Source organism: Anas platyrhynchos, chromosome 1 (assembly GCF_047663525.1).
Source record: "Anas platyrhynchos isolate ZD024472 breed Pekin duck chromosome 1, IASCAAS_PekinDuck_T2T, whole genome shotgun sequence".
NCBI lineage: Eukaryota > Metazoa > Chordata > Aves > Anseriformes > Anatidae > Anas > Anas platyrhynchos.
The window spans coordinates 84146595-84162675 of record NC_092587.1 but is presented as its reverse complement, the minus strand read 5'-3'; the positions used below and the strand labels follow the sequence as shown (position 1 = coordinate 84162675).

General features: G+C 40.8%; 2 protein-coding genes across 5 annotated transcripts in view; both read right to left on the bottom strand.

The window, feature by feature from the left end:
- Nucleotides 1-4411, bottom strand: part of POLQ (DNA polymerase theta) — a 75555-nt gene extending 71144 nt beyond the window's left edge. For 2 of the 4 annotated variants that reach the window (XR_011812217.1, XM_072043738.1), the window contains exons 1-3: nucleotides 4219-4411; nucleotides 1694-1876; nucleotides 1001-1131 (exon numbers count right to left, since the gene is read on the bottom strand). Coding sequence is in view for 3 of the 4 variants with exons in the window: in XM_072043738.1 (XP_071899839.1) it covers nucleotides 1001-1131; nucleotides 1694-1876; nucleotides 4219-4381 (477 nt within the window). In the remaining variant the exon portion in view is untranslated. The remainder of the gene's footprint in view (nucleotides 1-1000; nucleotides 1132-1693; nucleotides 1877-4218) is intronic. The other 2 variants (XM_027449663.3, XM_072043736.1) reach the window with 1 other exon arrangement.
- Nucleotides 4412-4862: 451 nt separating this feature from the next.
- On the bottom strand, nucleotides 4863-15018 carry METTL16 (methyltransferase 16, RNA N6-adenosine). Its single transcript, XM_005014969.6, has 9 exons — nucleotides 14749-15018; nucleotides 14472-14671; nucleotides 13022-13162; nucleotides 11544-11659; nucleotides 10635-10777; nucleotides 9533-9602; nucleotides 7371-7460; nucleotides 6305-6478; nucleotides 4863-6211 (listed from the first exon to the last, which is right to left on the bottom strand). Exons 1-9 carry the CDS (start codon nucleotides 14874-14876, stop codon nucleotides 5594-5596), a joined length of 1680 nt encoding a protein of 559 aa, XP_005015026.4. The 5' UTR covers nucleotides 14877-15018; the 3' UTR covers nucleotides 4863-5593.
- Nucleotides 15019-16081: the final 1063 nt, after the last annotated feature.

Here is a 16081-nt window from a genome sequence, read left to right as displayed (position 1 = left end):
CCAGATGAAAGTCAAAAAAGAGTGATTCCTTTTCTTCCAATGAGTGTTACTGCATTGCCAAAGCTTGGGCACATTATGCTCTGCATTAACAAAAGGTACAAATATTATGAAGCAGATGGGTAGGATACTATACGATTCCAAGTGTGTGCAGCTAAAGCCAAACCTTAGGCCAGAAGTAGCAGAACACAGCATAGATAACTTTCCAGCTTTACAAGATTAAAGAAAAAGCTTTTCTCCATTATCAACCACTACAAAGTAGCTTCTGCACTTGGTAACATTTCCTAGCAATTTACAAGGTAAAGGTGCCATCTCAGTTTGATAAAATACAAAATATCTTAAGTGTCAGAAACTATAGGAAAAAACACCCACTGATTTTGTTCTCGCCTTTATTAATTTTTATTTGGCACATTAGCTAATGGAAACAGTATTTGATAGGAACACCTTTCAGAAAAAAAAAAATTGTTTGTTTTAAAAAGACTGCTTCCATTGTATGTTTGTTTCTAAACATCTGAGATGAGGAAGCCCAGACATACCTACATTCTGTCAGAACGTATTTTTAGCAAAGTGAAATCAAAAGCACAACATTCTGCTGGAACACCCAAAGGAAAGCTAAAATAAAAAGTTTCTTTCTGATTATGCTGACACCTCCCCTTTGCAGTGTTTTAGACACAATCTCTAATTAGAAAATTCCTTTTAAGCTTGCATATTATAAAATCTGCCAATGCATGCAAATAACAACAATCTAACAGTCAAAAATAAAATGTTTTAATCTACTCCTTAACTTGTTTTATTTTATTTTTAGAAATGTCCCTTTTTTGGCTAAATCTTTCTTTTTTTTTTTTTTTCTCAAACTTAATTTAAAATTTGATCTCATTCTACCACAATTCACTTCTGAAACTATATTGCAAAATTATTATTTTTTCCCCTCAAATCCATGCAAAAACTTCATTTTAAAAAGCAACTATAGGCCAGCCATTTCCTCTCTTTGCATGTTACTTACCTGCAGATAACATTTCTTCTCCTTGGCCACAGAGACAAAGGGAAGGATGAAAAGAGCTTTCTTACGGGTCTCCAAGACTCGCTTCAGAATGAGCAATTCTGCAACAAGAGTCTTTCCGGCACTGGTAGGAGCTGAAAAACGTATTTGATTTTTATTATTATTCATTTTTAAAGGAAAAAAAAAATTGTCCAAAGAGTAAACATCATAAAAACAGAACAGAAAACAAGGAGAATTTGGGGCAAAGCTCTTCAATTGATTCCCATCTCACACAGTCACAACTACACTTGTAGTTATCCCAATAAAGGGTCAAGAGATCATGATCCATCAGATCCATGTTTCTCCAATTTAGAGACAAGGATATCATGTGGACTATGATACCATGAGAACCATGGAAGATGTGTAACATAGTAGGGCACAGGCATTACTCAATAATCTGGCCCAATGGCTTCTGCAACCAAGTAATAAAACTCAAATGAATGCCTAAGAAAATCACCCTGCCCCCACTTCTAAGCTGTTCTCGCCCCCATTGCTGCTCTGTGACCTTCTTTCCATGTAGAGTAGACACCTAAGTTGGTGTTTCCCACAGATTTCTAGCTCACCAGTCCTGCTTTTTCTGCTCCCTGCACCCCAACGTGTTCTTGTGAATGGCACTGGGAAAGTCAGGGGGATCGCTTCTGTGAGACGTTTGCATACCTGAGTAAACCAGGTTCTTTCCTTCCAGAACTTGTCCGAGCATTAGGCATTCTGCTTGCCACTCAAACATCTGCACTACTCCCAGACTGTGATATTTCTCCAGAACTGCTTTCGGAAGACCCCAGCTTGCGAGGAGCAACTTGTCTGCTTGGTCTTCGGGAACATTTACTTGCTGGTATTTCCCTTTGGGTGGAAAGAGGGGAAAAACAAACAAACAAAAAGTATCATCCTATATCCTCCTTCAATCTGAGGTCATCATTTAGGTCAGATACTCAAATGTCAAACTTCTTTACAAGCTCTGTATTGTGGGGAGAGGTAACGAGAAACTATCTCCCCCATATTTTTCAATATTTCCTATGAGTGTTTTATCCTTCTTCTTATCTCCTGATATCATCTTGTCAATTTCTCCTCGTATTAGGTTTTCCACATTCAAATAATTTCTTCACCAAACTCTCACTCTGATATTTGCTTTTGAGACAGAATAGCCATGACCAAATACAGACTCGAGCAGAATTTCAGCGGTGATTAGTGTAACAGCATTACAAAGTATTTGCCATCTCATCCTTACTCAGGCTGTTTCCTTTTTAGATTATTGCTACTGATCCTTCAGTAATCCTCGCAGATTATAGAACTGCCCAAGCTCTTTTTTTGCTTTACAGCTGAATTAAAATAACTAACATAAAACAAACAGGCAGCTCAAGCTACTCTGTACAACGTGTCGCTTCTGTTTTTCAACACTGATTAGTATCTTTACCACATTGCCAGTTCCTCTAGCTTAATTAAGTTCTTTCTGCTTATTTCTTGTCTTTATAACTCTAGATAACTTTGTGCTGGCTACAAATATTGCCTCATCCCTGGCTCTCTTTTTTTTCCAAATCATTAGGATAACTCAAACCTTTTGTCCTTTTCCTCACCTGAGACAGAAAACAGATTTCTGCTCCACAGCGATGCCTCCCCTATCATCCACGACTACTTAGTTCCCATAGCAGCATTTTGCAAAAGACCTCATCGAAGCTATTTGAAAAACAAGTCAGTGTGTGTACTGGCTCTACTGTACCGATTTCTACCAGCACATTCAAAAGAAAAAATCTAAAAGGAATTTTCCACCATTGTTGTAACAGTGGAAGGGCAAGGTAGATCAGAAAAACACTGCCTGCTTATGCTTGTAGTACTATGTACTGTGTAGCATCTAGAACTTATATTCAACATATGAAAAACTGCAACAACCTTCCTGAGGTTAACCCCAACCTAGCAATCACTGGTACTTGACCACTGTCCTGTGCACAAATACATAAAAAAGATGATATAGCTCAGCTCTGTGATAATCAAAACACTATACAAATACTGAACAAAACATTCAGCACTATTGGAAGTGAATAACAGCATGCCACAAGGAGAACAGGCTTCCCATGGGGCATTTAAAGGAGATCGGGTTTGTCTGTCCTTGACTGCCACCAGCGTGGCAGAATTAGGATTTGTAACCCTATAAAAGAGTAAAACAAAATGCACAAAGGGATCTCAAGCTTCTTTCCTAAAGTTAAAAACAGTGAACTATGTGTAAAAAGACAGCATGAGTAAAGGATTACATGATTCTAATGTTGGAAGAATACCTTGAGATTAGCACTGAACATAAGTTTCAAAACTTGTGCCTTAGGAAACAAGTTTTAAAGACCCATGTATACAAGCGCAATACTGCACTAACCTCTGTAACGTACTAGAAAAATGCTAAGAAAGTCAAAATGAGGATGAGACACACTGCTGGATTTAAAGACTGGGCATTTAGACGCATCTGAAGGAAAACCCTTGCAGAACCTGGGGTGAGGGGGACACACTGAGTCCTGGAGGTGTCCTGAGGAGACACGCACATCGCCTCGCTCAGCTCCATTCACAGGAGCTGACAAAACTGCATCTTGCAGCACGTAGCCACGCTGGGGAGAAGACGCTACCTGACTGCAGAAGCGGCTGGGAGATGTAAATCATTTAGAGAGTGATAAAAATATTGTGAGATGAAGTTACGAGCACCTGTGTCAAACGTTGCACATATAGGTGAGATATCACGCAAAACCACCACACTCCCCTGCCTTTGCAGGTATCAGGGCACTACGCAGGAACACTTAATGCCATGTTTTTATATCTAGTCCATTTCACCAGCTTCTTGTGCTCTTCAATCAACTCCAGCCAGGCGCTCCTCCCCGCACCCAGGCCATACGGATCGCTGTGCTGTGGCAGCACCTAGAGGCCAAGCCAAGCACAGGACCCGCGGTTGAGAGGCACCCAGCAGCACCGTGCCCGCCTCCAGCCGCCTCCCCTCACCTCCCCAGCGGGGCAGCAGAGCCGAGGAAGCCCCTCGGAGCCCCAACGCACCCCCCGGCCCCAGAGCGCACCCCCAGCCGCAGCCCCTTCCCTTCCCCTCCCTCAGGGAGAACCGGGCAGCACCGGGCGCTCCCCCCTGCCCTGCCCGAGGGCTGAGGGCGCCCACAAGCCCAACGCGCCGCCGGCAGCCCCGCTGCCCTCCCAGCCGCTACCTGGAGAGCCGCTGCCGTGCAGGGAGCGCTGGAGGCCGGGCGGGGGGCTCAGCACGGCCGGGCTGGGGGCATGGGGGCTGAGCGGTGCCCCCCTCCCCGCCCTGGGGGCAGCGGCCGCCCCGCCGCCGTTAGCGGGGGCGCCGCCATCTTCCCGCCGCGCCATTCAAACGGCGGCCTCTGCCCCCAGCGGCCGCAGCGCGCGGCTCCCTGAGGTGTTTTTTTTCTTCCCGTCCGTTCCACAAAAACAAATTCGGTCCCAGTGATACCTTTTGCCTCTTCCTGGCATGCCCCAAACACTTTTGTGGAGCTGTACGCAAGTGTGACTTGAGATTCTTCCCTTATTGCTACAGACGCAATGACACTAACCCGCTTTTACACCAATGACGCCCTTTTAATTACTTTTCCTCCATCCTAATCGCTATTGGTTTTCTTTTTGGAAGTGTAACAGCTTTGGTTAAGCAGCACTGAGGAGTGTAAGCTACTCATGTTGTACAAGGGGAAGGTGGAGGTAATTAACGAAGCAGGACACTGCAGTCTGCCTCAGAATAACAAGTGCATCACAGGCACACGGGCTTACCTTGTGAGGCTTGTCATCCTTGCATAAAACAGGCTGAAAAGATAAGCACACGATAGCACAAACAGACTTGCCTTCTATGTTTTCAATAGGTCACCTAGCCAGAAATAATCTCCTCAGATTCTGAAGGTGTACAACTAATTTAACTTCTCCAGAGACATCAATATTTAGGCATTAGAATGAAGTTTATAGAAACCGGTGCTCACTTACAGTAAGCTCTTCAGTGTTTCAAAGCCCAAACACCAGAAAAATACATCGTATGTATTCTAAAGTGATTTTTCTAAAGTGATTTTTTATCTGATTTGATAGTTGGAGGATATATCCATCCTGCTGCTCTGTAGCCCAACAGGTAAATGCATTAAGGGAACAGAGGCATACTTAAACCCTCAGCTGAGGACTCAGCTGCAGACGGCAATTCCCAAAGCAGGTAACAATTTCCTGCATTAGTTTGAAAAAGATTGAAGAAAATGTTTCAGTAAAGATTCCTACTTGGTAACAATATATATATATATATCTTTTGCATCAGAAAAAAAGACCAGAATGAGCACTGTTGATATTCGAAATGGTCACAGTATAGACACGTTGCACTGTAACATTTTGTTTTACAACTGAAGCACAAGAGATACTATTTCCCAGCATTTCATTGGACATGAAGTGATATTTCATGTACTCCTTGCACGTTTAAAAAAATATATTTAAAATATCTCCACTTTACTATTTTTTTTTTCTGACTGAAAATGTTAAACCATTACAAAGTTTACAAAATTTGAGGACTCATTCTACCAAAGTGGGGAAAAAGGGCTAACTAGCAACTAGTCGAAGAATTTGGTTCCGTAAGTATGTGCACAGCTGGTTCATCAAGTCTCTGTTCTGTCCTTCAACCCAGTGCATTTCTACTAGTACATCGTTTCCTTCTTTCTTCACATTCATTAAACACTTGAAAAGAAAACATCTACTAGTTTCTTTAGGACTCTGCCCTTTTTCAACTGCTGGATTGCCAGCTTCCTCTGAAGGCTGAGGTTCCTCCTTCGCATTACTGGAACCTTTGTTACATGACGTTTCTGCCTGCTTTGCTTCTGTCTCCTCCTCCTCCATGTGCGCACTATGTTCTTCTTTGGCAGCAGATTCTTCCGTTAGCTTGTCATCTGCGGTCAAGTGGACATCCTCATCGGGTGCCATAAACCCTGTTTCAGAGTCTTCAGTCTTGGGTTTTTCACAGTCCGAACTGTTGCTCACACTTTTCTGGCCGTTTTTTTCCTCTTCCATTGCTTGAAGAACATCTTCAGAAGCTCGAGGAAGTTCTCGTAATTGCCTTACTCTCTCTCGCTTCTTTCTCCTCAAATGAATCCAGGAGTTTTCAATGGCAGTCACAAACAGGCTAACTTCATCTTTTCCACAGGGAACACGTTTATGCTGAACCTATTGCAGAAGACAGCAGAAGTTCATATTATCCCTTCAGAGTTATGCTTTAAAGCAAGATGTTGTTCTACCATCTAATACTTAATATTTTACCTTCAGATCAGCAAGAATCTTCTCTACCCAGGCTCTAACAACAGCAATGGCTTCTACAGCATCCCAGCCCATAGCTGCAGCTTTGGTGGATAACTCGTTGACTGTAGAAGCCAAGACCGTAAATGTAATTGGTTTCCGAGGTTTTTCTAATTTTCTTCTTTTAGAGGGAGGTGACTAGAAGAAAGAAAACCAGCATTAACACCAAAAAGTTACAATGCTGTGCAGTATTAGTGAGATGACATTTGTACTCAGAATACATGTGGATTAAGAGTATGGCCACTAAATTGTCACTGACATAGCCTGTGCTCCACTTCACTACAAGGAGTTATTAGAAACCTCTGACAGGGGCATGATGGACAGAGGGAGGGATTTTATCTTCAGATGTTAAGCAAAAAGCCTTTTTGGTTCTTTCAAACTATTATCCCTCTGTGTACTGACACAGTGTGGCTGCTCTGGGGAACCCACACCTGATTTCTATTCCTAAGATCCACATCATGATCCAAGTTTACTGAATGTTTACTTGGAAGATCTTCTCTAAGGTTGGTTATTCCCTATACTTATTTTCCAGTATGCATTCATTTGTATCAAAAAGCAACTGACTCCCCTTACTGAAAGTTGACAGGCTCCATTTACAATCATGTAGGCAGGTCTAAAGCAGCTAAAAGTGTTTTTATCTATTTGGTAATGATCTATATGTCAACTTAAAAACAAGTTCTCAGAGGGAAATTTCAAGTTCAAATCTAGGCCAAACCTCAGTGTAGTTTTAGTATTACTAAACAGCTTTTTGAATTGTCTTATAAGTGACCCTTACGTTCACTGAAACACACAGGAATTCCCTGAAGGCTTCTTTTTTCCTCCCTAAACACAGATACACATGAATTGTCGGAAACACCAGCCAACAGACTGGGAGCCAAGACAGAAATGCCACTGTCCACACAGCCCAGCCCATCAATATTCCATTCTGAAGAACAGCTTGTTTCCCAGCAGGTGCATTCACAGCCCATGAGGCACTTCCTCAGATAAGAGGCCCAGACAATCACAAGCCAGCCAAAATCAAGCTACTTACAGGTACTTGTACGTCATCATAGAAACTCCATGCCAGTGCCCATCTCATGGTGCGTCCTTGACAGAATTCTGTGTGAGTAACTTTAGGAACCTATGCAAAAACAGCAATATAAAACTTTATTTCATATCAATAATAAACATTGTTCTACTTCACAGATTTTCAAACTAAATGAATTTAACATAATTATTTTCTCATGACAGGAATGGAGATTCCTTCTGGCGTAGTTCATAGATGTTATTGCCACTTAAAGCTGGCCAGTACCCAGGCTCATACCCATAACCACGATTTCCCACCTGTGCCTTTCGAGGGCTCCTAGTTCAAGTTCAGAAACACGCAACACTAGTCTTTCTGTGCAGTGATCCTGCACACATCTGCACTCTGTCTCTGGAAAAACACATCCTTTCTCCTTATTCAGGACCTGCTCCTGTTCCACATTCGAATGCTGAACCCATTGCTGTAGCAAAGGAACACAGAACAAAGGGAACGAAGGGCTGGGAACCCAGGCCCTTCACTGTCTGCAGATGGCAGAAACGTGCTCAGTAACATTTCTCTCTCTCTTTTGCCAAAAAAAAAAAAATCAAGTTTGAACTTATACTGTCTTTAAATATAAAACTTAGATCCAATGATAGCGTTTAACTAGACTTTCCACATATGCTGTAAGGCATTTCTGTATGGTATTGAGAACATGCTATATAATAGCAAGGATAAATATCAACAATTCCAGCTGACTCCAAAGTATCATCAGCTCCAGAGCAAAAGCTCCAGGTCTGCACAGCAAAATGATCTTAGTTTTGAGAACTGCCTTAAAAAAAAAAAAAAAAAAAGAGGAAAAAAATCTCAATCCTAGAACTTCTCCAAGGTTTATATTTCTAATTCTATCAAAATTCTTTCTGAAACACGCCACATTCTAATCTGAATCACAAAATAGCATGTGCATGGTTGATACAAACGTAATTCCAATGCTATTATAATAGAGATTATGAAAAAAAAATTAAATTGGTAATATCAAAAATACAAAACCAAAACCTCAGCTTTTTTGTACATGGTTGGCAAGGATCTCTCTCATTTCACTGAGGCGCAAACAATACAAGAATAGGGAAGAAAGTCAGATACGTCAAATTTGGTGCCTACTTCAATGTTTGCTTTTTGCACTGAGTTTAAAGATTCTCTACAGGTTGTAGTTCATCTTTCTGATAATTGATGTCACCACACATTTTCCTTCCTTCTACTCCCCACCATACATATGCAATGAGAGATCTCATAACTCATTTTCTGTGTAGGGGAAATCATAAAAGACTATCCTTCCTCTAGCAAGCCATAAAAAAGTCCTGTGCACACCCTTCTTGCACAAGATATCACTAGCACAAGGTTTCATTTTATTTGGTGCCAGAATTGACCACAAAGAAAACAATGACAGAACATAAAAGTTGGTAATTAACTTTAAACTGTGTATATCGGTTGAACAGGATCCTTCAGTTCATTGAAACTATTCCAACATTCAAAAGGTGATTCAATGAGAAACGGCTAGGTTGTAAAACATTTGTCAGAGCAAAGCAGGAATTTTTAAATGGGGAGGTTACAGTATTAGCTCAGAAAAAGGATGGATGGAGGATGTCAGAGGCCATAACAGCAGCAAGCTCTTCAACATACAGGAAAGAAGACATGAGACTTATTTCTCTAACTAAAGTTCATTCAGCCTTTTCCGGGTCTTTCCAGTTCTTCATCTTGGCAACTAACACCAGTTTCAAATGTTAGTGAATTAAACAAATAAAACTACATCTTTAAAAATAAATGTTGCAATTTATTTTGTCAACCAAATAGATAAATTGCATGCTAGCTAAAAGGAAAGAAAGCAAAAAAATGTTTACAACTTTGTTAAGACTTTTAAAACAGAAGCCCTTTAAGTTCTAGGAAGGATGAAGACAGTTCTACAAATGACAGACGAAACAGGAGAAAAAAAAAGAAAGATGATAGAGGACAATTTATCTATCATCTTTGATCCTGCAGCAATTAAATCTCAACTGCTTTGAGTGCTTGCCTAACAAGGATCACGTTTTTTTTTCTTGTAAATAATTCAAAAATATAATTCAATAATAATTACACACACACATTGGAACACAGTGTATACTGAACCGAACCTACACAAACCTATAAAAACTTACCCCCTGGATTCGAAGTTCCTCCTTCAATGGTGCTAAACTGCATTTCTTTCCCAGCATACAACTGTACCATCTGCAGACAATATATTAACAAAGTGTTTTATAAACATACATCAACTGAAAATAACAAAAAGAACAACTTGGATCGGAAATCTGCATGAACAATTGAAGACTTAAAAACAAAACAAAAGAACAAAATTACACTCTTCAACAGTGACTAGGACAGAGTACAACATGAATCAGGATAGGAGAAAAAAATGGTAAGGGAAATGCTGATTTTTAGAAAATGCAGTAAGGCTAATATTGAAACAGCATCTAAACAACCAAGAATCATGTCTCGAAGAGTGACTTTATGTGGAAGATATTGCCCCTTAAAGTAATTTGTTTTAATTTCTCCACTTTCTCTGGAGGTGAATCAGCATGAAAAGGAATATTCAGTTATTGATAAACATTTTGGCCTAAGCAGCAGACCTACTGACCACCAATTCTGCTCATTCGTAACTCATTATCTGGGTTCCCATCACCTAACCCATATTTCACGAGGGGAATGAAAAAAAAAGAAACAGGGAAATTAAAATGAAGACATGCCATCTGTTTTTCTTGTTCAAAAGAAGTCTTACTATGATTTTTATTTCAGATAATGTTCACCCAAGATAGCATCCAGTACAACACTGCCATTCAGTAGGTAAAGTTGCAGTTACCAAATTCAGCCATGAAAAGACAGAAGCTTCTAAGCAACGAACAGATTACTAGACAATGACGTAAAACCACCTATCCCAGAAGCCCCTAAGAATACACACTGACCATCTTCAGCAAACGCGTGTGCTAACTGAGCAGCAAGCTACAACTGTCACTTCTACAGGCTTTTTTTTTTTTTTTTTTTTTTTATCATCTCCTGCCTTTAAATATTTCCCATATCAACCAGGACTTGTTTGATGTTCAGGAACAAATAATTTTATATAAACTGAGACCAAATTACTGCTGTGTACGTATCATTACAGAAACCAAAGAGATAACATGGCTCCATTCCTCACCTAAAATATCACTTTCACATTACTTCAATCAAAGCAGCAGATAAAAGTTTTAACTGGAACAGAACACCTACCGTAACCTCTTTTTCAGTTGTAGACTATCATGAATAATTCTTTTGACAAATTCCAGCTCTCCCCCCTCGGCCATGATTTCTGTAATCCCTCCTGTATTTACAGAACTTGGAGGTGGACGCCGTGGATTTCGAGAGTTTACTCCCTGGATAAGAACAAACAGTTGAAGTGACTGTAATGAAATGCTGGGTAGGCTTCTCTGTACACTGCATCCTGCCTCAATCCTTAATAAGAAACAAGTGCCATCACCTCTGGTTATCCCCCAACATTGCCACCATGGATAACAGACAAAGATACATTCAAAATAAGCCTGAGTGACTTCCTTTCAATCTCAAACATTGCTAAGTTACTTGTCACACACCACTACCCTGCTAACCTGAAATACGTGGCTGCAATACAAAAGACACGATGATAACACGCATCTACACAATTACCATCTACACCGTTTAATTTCACACTTGTATCTTTTTTTGTACCACCCCATCTTAGAGTTAATTTTCTGGCTGCATTCACTGAGTACTGGAAGAACAGCTCTGTGCTGTATGATATTGCCTAAATCGCTAAGGAAAAAAAATAGATAGGCACAACTCCCCAAAATGGATTCCTCTACACCATTATATAGCGGTTCCTTGATTCCAGATTTAGTACCTATCTATTTTCTAAACTCACTTTATAAGATGGCAAGAACTCATGAAAAAGTCTATTAGTCACCCTCCACTTCAGATGGAGTAGTGGTTAGTTTTTCAATATCCCTTTGGGGCAAGGGGGTAGGAAAGGAGAAAACTTCAATGCTATTTTGCAATGGTTTGGGATTTTCCACTGAACTTTCCCCAAGGGATGCTGTTAAATTGTTGTTATCCTCCCACTCACTGATTACTAGAGTAAGTGCTTGCATTAGTTTGCTAGCTTACCTTCGCTTCCAGCTGGTTGGCAAAAAAGGGGGGATTGCACATGCAGAAGTCATAAATGATCTCAGATTCTTCTTTCAGCGCATCCATTAGAAGAGTTTTCTGTGGTACTTTAACCACTAATAGAAAACAGATGGAGTCAGTACAGAACTTTGTATTTTATCTAGCGTGCATTTTGTGTTTCAGTCTTTCTTCAAAGAATGTAATATACTAAAACTGCACTTAACAATACAGTCTACAAAAAACATCACCACGCAAATAAAGACTACATTAAGGATTAGCATATAAACAGCCTTTAAGCATGACACAGTAGTAATGTGAGACATGAGTGTTTAAAGCAATAGGAACTGCATGAGTTACACTGTGCTCTCACATACAACTACAAATTTAAAAGCTATCACAGATCAGATTTATGAAAACATCTTGACCTACTATTATATAGAGAGTGCTGATTTTTTTTTTAAACTAGACAATAAATTTTGCACATCAACCCATTCCAATAAAATACACATGCAACTCCACACGTTTTGTGTTTGTTTGCTTTTGAAGCTTTAGCATTTACAATTAATTCCCAGGATTATCAGTTCCTGTTTTGCACATATAGAAAAGATTCTTTTTGGAAGAACGTTACTGACAGCAGTATTTCACTGTCAGACAAAAAAAAATTACTTTTTTTTCCTCTCGGAATAAAAAAGCTATGATACAATTTGGAAATCGAGTTACTGACTATGAAAGCATATCATCTCTAGCTAAACAATTCAGACCCAGGAGTTAAGAAGTTGCAGGGTGGGTAGTTTGGAGGCAGCGGCTTGCTATATGTGCCCTCAGGGGAACTCCTTTGCCTGTAGCTCTGGTCAACAGCAGTCAGTCTCTCCAGCTTATCACCTTTGGCACTACAGCTTCACCTGAGATATCTTCCTTTGCCAGAGATTTTACCAGTAAAGTGAAATACCATCACACCACTGGGAATCCTAAGAGCCGTAACAGAATACTGCCATTGTTCCCCACATCGAGATTTGGATCTCAAGACTGACATGGAGGACAGGCTAAGAGGAAAACATTTAGGTAAAAATGTTTCAAAAACTAGCAGAACCAAAGTTTTTTTTCAGAGATGAATCATGGACTGGCTTTATAGTGTCTAGAGCTCCCACAGAATTTTTTCCATCCTCTTGCATTCTACTACTAGCACAGGCATTGTTAAGACCTCATTCAGAAACGAGGTCTAAGGCCTTACTCTGTACCCTCTAGGATAAAGCTTAACTTTCTGATTTTTGTTGAGTAGTTCTTTATCCACACTTCCCATTCTACACATGCTGTGATTTTCTGGTTTAAGCATAAGTGGACCTTAGTAAACACTCTGTGTCAATAAAAACAACAGATCATGTTATTTGGCAAGAATACTAAATCTGATAAGCCCCTGAATATGGCATAAAAATAGGTCACAATATTTGTATGTCAGTACGTATACTATTACTTCATACCTTTTATAAGATCAGACAAGTTATTCTGCTCCACGTTCTTCTTGGCATAATTGAAGCACATGTCATCCACTTCTGTTGCAAGAAAATACCAGCCATTCAAAGTTGATCCAAGCAACGGGTATATGCAAGATGCCCCCGTCCCTGAGGACGCAAAAAGCCATGAACAAGGCAAAATGGTGTTATACACAGCGTAGACGTACTTTTTACAACAAAAAAGGAATAATTTCAAGAAAACATTGACCACTGATCACCCATTACTTGGTTATTTAATGAAATTTAACTGATTTAAAACACAGCATCATCAAAGATACGTCTATAAGTATAGAACATTGCAAACCTACCTGGAACTAGTTTTCTAGTAAACAATCAACTTATTTTCTTAAGCTATTATTTGACAATAATTAATTTATACAGTGAAAGTTAAATATATGGTTTTACTAAAAAAAAAGAAAGTAAAAAAAAATATTCTGCATTTTTCTATTATCTATCATAAATAATTTTACTTTTATGCATACAGCAACCACACATATACACAAAAAAGTGACATTCCTGTTACATGAGACTTTTTTTTCCCCTAAAGCCTAAAACAATAAAATGGGGGGGGAGGGGGGTGTCAATTAAGGTATCTAGAAAAAAATATCCAGACATAACTTGGTAACAAAGAAAAATACTTTCTAGCACAACATGAATTCTTTTAAAATGCATGGCACATCTTGGCAGTCCAATTACTAGTGACAGTCAAACTTAGGACTAAAGTTAATGGACACAGGTAAAAAGAATAAATATCCCACCGCTACAAAAACAGAGTTCAGAGGTACAGCAGGAGACTACTATTATATGGACTTCCTGAAGCATAGAAAAAAACATCAGTAAGCTTGCAAAAGCATGCACAATTATTTCCAGAGCTCCTCTTATGTTATTCTTGGATGACCTACTGCTTTCCCTAAATGAGAATATCAAAACTGACTGCAAACTTTTTCCAATAATATAATAGGTACATTAAAGGATCTCTCTCTTCTACTTAGCCACCTGCTGCAATGAAGTCATTAGAAATTGTTTTTAAAAAGCTACCTATTAGCAAATGTGTTGAAGTTGGGTAACAAGTTTAAGAGTTCTGAAACGAAAGCACCTGTGCACACACCACAAGATAAACCTTTGAGTTTGTCTACTGGAAGCCAAGCTAAAAAATGAAAGAATTGAAGAATTACATTGGCAAGAAAGAGAAACAATGTAGCTGTTCAAGGCAGTTCAGGGCCACAAGGTGCCAAAGCACTGCCTGCTAGTCACCCTTGTGTGAGTGCAGAGAAATGCTGCTCAAATTAAGCATTAGTGGGATTAGGTTGCCAGTTTCAGCACCATGCCCTTCCAGATTCGCTTCTAAAAAGCAAATTTGTTTGTTTATCATCGGCCCCTTTCACTCGCAGCAAAGGCCGAGCCAACCCCCGCCTACCTATGTCGATCCCCCGCCTCAGCACGGCCTTGTCGGCGCCCTGGTGGCCGATGAGGTCCTCCACCCAGTGGATGTAGTTCAGCCTGAGGGGCACGGTGGGGATCAGCCTCTCCAGGGGGATGTCGATGGTCAGCCCGAAGTCCTCCTTCAGCAGGGTGCAGGTCAGCGCCCTCACCGCCTCAGGGTCCTTGAAGTTCAGGCTGCAAGCAACAAACAACGCATGGCAGCGGCTCCGGCACCACCCCCGGCCCTTCTCCCCGGGTCCCCCCGCTCCTACCTCACCCTGCCGGAGAGGGTGGTCTGGACGTGCTGCCGGAATTCGGGGTGTTTGCCGGCCAGGTAGGCGAAGTCGGGCGGCTTGTCCTTGTAGCGGTTGCGGGCGTGCATCGACTTGTTGAGGGACATGGCGGCCGCCTGACGGGGGGCGCTCCCCTCCCGTTACCACCGCCGTCGTCGTCGTCCCCCCCCCGCCGCCACAGCGCAGTGCGCTCGCCCAAGCGGCTCCTCAATGTGCCCCGGGGGCTGCCGGGCCGTACCAAGGCGGGCCCGCGGGGGGGGGGGAAAGCACTGGGAGGGGCGGTCCGCTGCTGTGAGGGAGGAGCGGGCAGCCGCCATCTTGAGGGGATGGGTTAAAGAAAGGGGAGGGATGTTTAAAGTCTGGGGGAGTTTATTGGGGATGGAGATGTTCAGTCAAAAATTGTGACAAATAAATAAATAAATAAATAAAAAGCATGCACGTTTAACAGGTCGAATTTCCTTTTTTTCCCCTCAAGGCTGCCCTCTAGTCTTCTCTTTTCGCAGCTGCACCACCCATGACATGCCAAACTGACTTCCGTTACACTGAAAGCGCCTTCAAAGCCTTCTGAAGCTTCTCACCATCCTGAATTACTTTTTTTTTTTTTTTTTTTTTTTTTTTTTTATGTACTGAATTTGGGGCGTGGAAAGCCTAACGGTGGGGTAGTGGGCTGCTCTTGGCTTACCTGGCACGCTGAACTCCGGTGTACCTGGGTTTTAAATGCAGTTTGATGTGGGGGAAAAAGCCTTAGGTAGCACTCCAGGAAAAGCTTTCTGAGTTTCCTAGTTTCACTTCTATAATATCAAGAGCATGTACTTCTAGTTATTATTATACTGCTATGCTTGTCGAACACAAATTGTGAAAGAAAAAGTGGATTATAATGAGCTTTGTACCATCTCACTTGATTTAAAATATATATATATATATATAGACATATAGAAAAGCAAAGCCTAAAATTGGGAATTAAACCCTGGCTTTGTCACTGCCTGGTGTCAGTTTGGACACATTTCACTTCCAAGTTTCAAGTTTTCTCACTGATACAGGAGGAACTTACTGTCTTAGTGCTCATCATATAAAAACATGCCTCTGCAAGAGAAATATTGAAGTATAATTGATTATTATTTATAGGTATTTTTCTCTTTAAAAATCCAAATGCTTATCAACATGACTCCTTCCTAATGTTTTAAAATTCACTTTAAATATGCAGGCATTCCATTTGACTCATTTTAAAAGACCTACAACTGGATTTGTTTTCAGTCCCACTTCCTGCCCTCAGGGCTTCCTGTGACTTGAAGGCAGCTAAGTTCTATCTTCA

Bases quoted from the DNA above. Each gene is read 5' to 3' on its own strand.
- METTL16 (XM_005014969.6), bottom strand. From the start codon at position 14,876: ATGTCCCTCAACAAGTCGATGCACGCCCGCAACCGCTACAAGGACAAG. The intron at 14,672-14,748 runs GTAGGAGCGGGG...TGTTGCTTGCAG, and splicing joins ACCCTCTCCGGCAGGGTGAG to CCTGAACTTCAAGGACCCTG. The intron at 9,603-10,634 runs GTAGGTGTTCTG...TATTGTCTGCAG, and splicing joins CAACTGAAAAAGAGGTTACG to ATGGTACAGTTGTATGCTGG.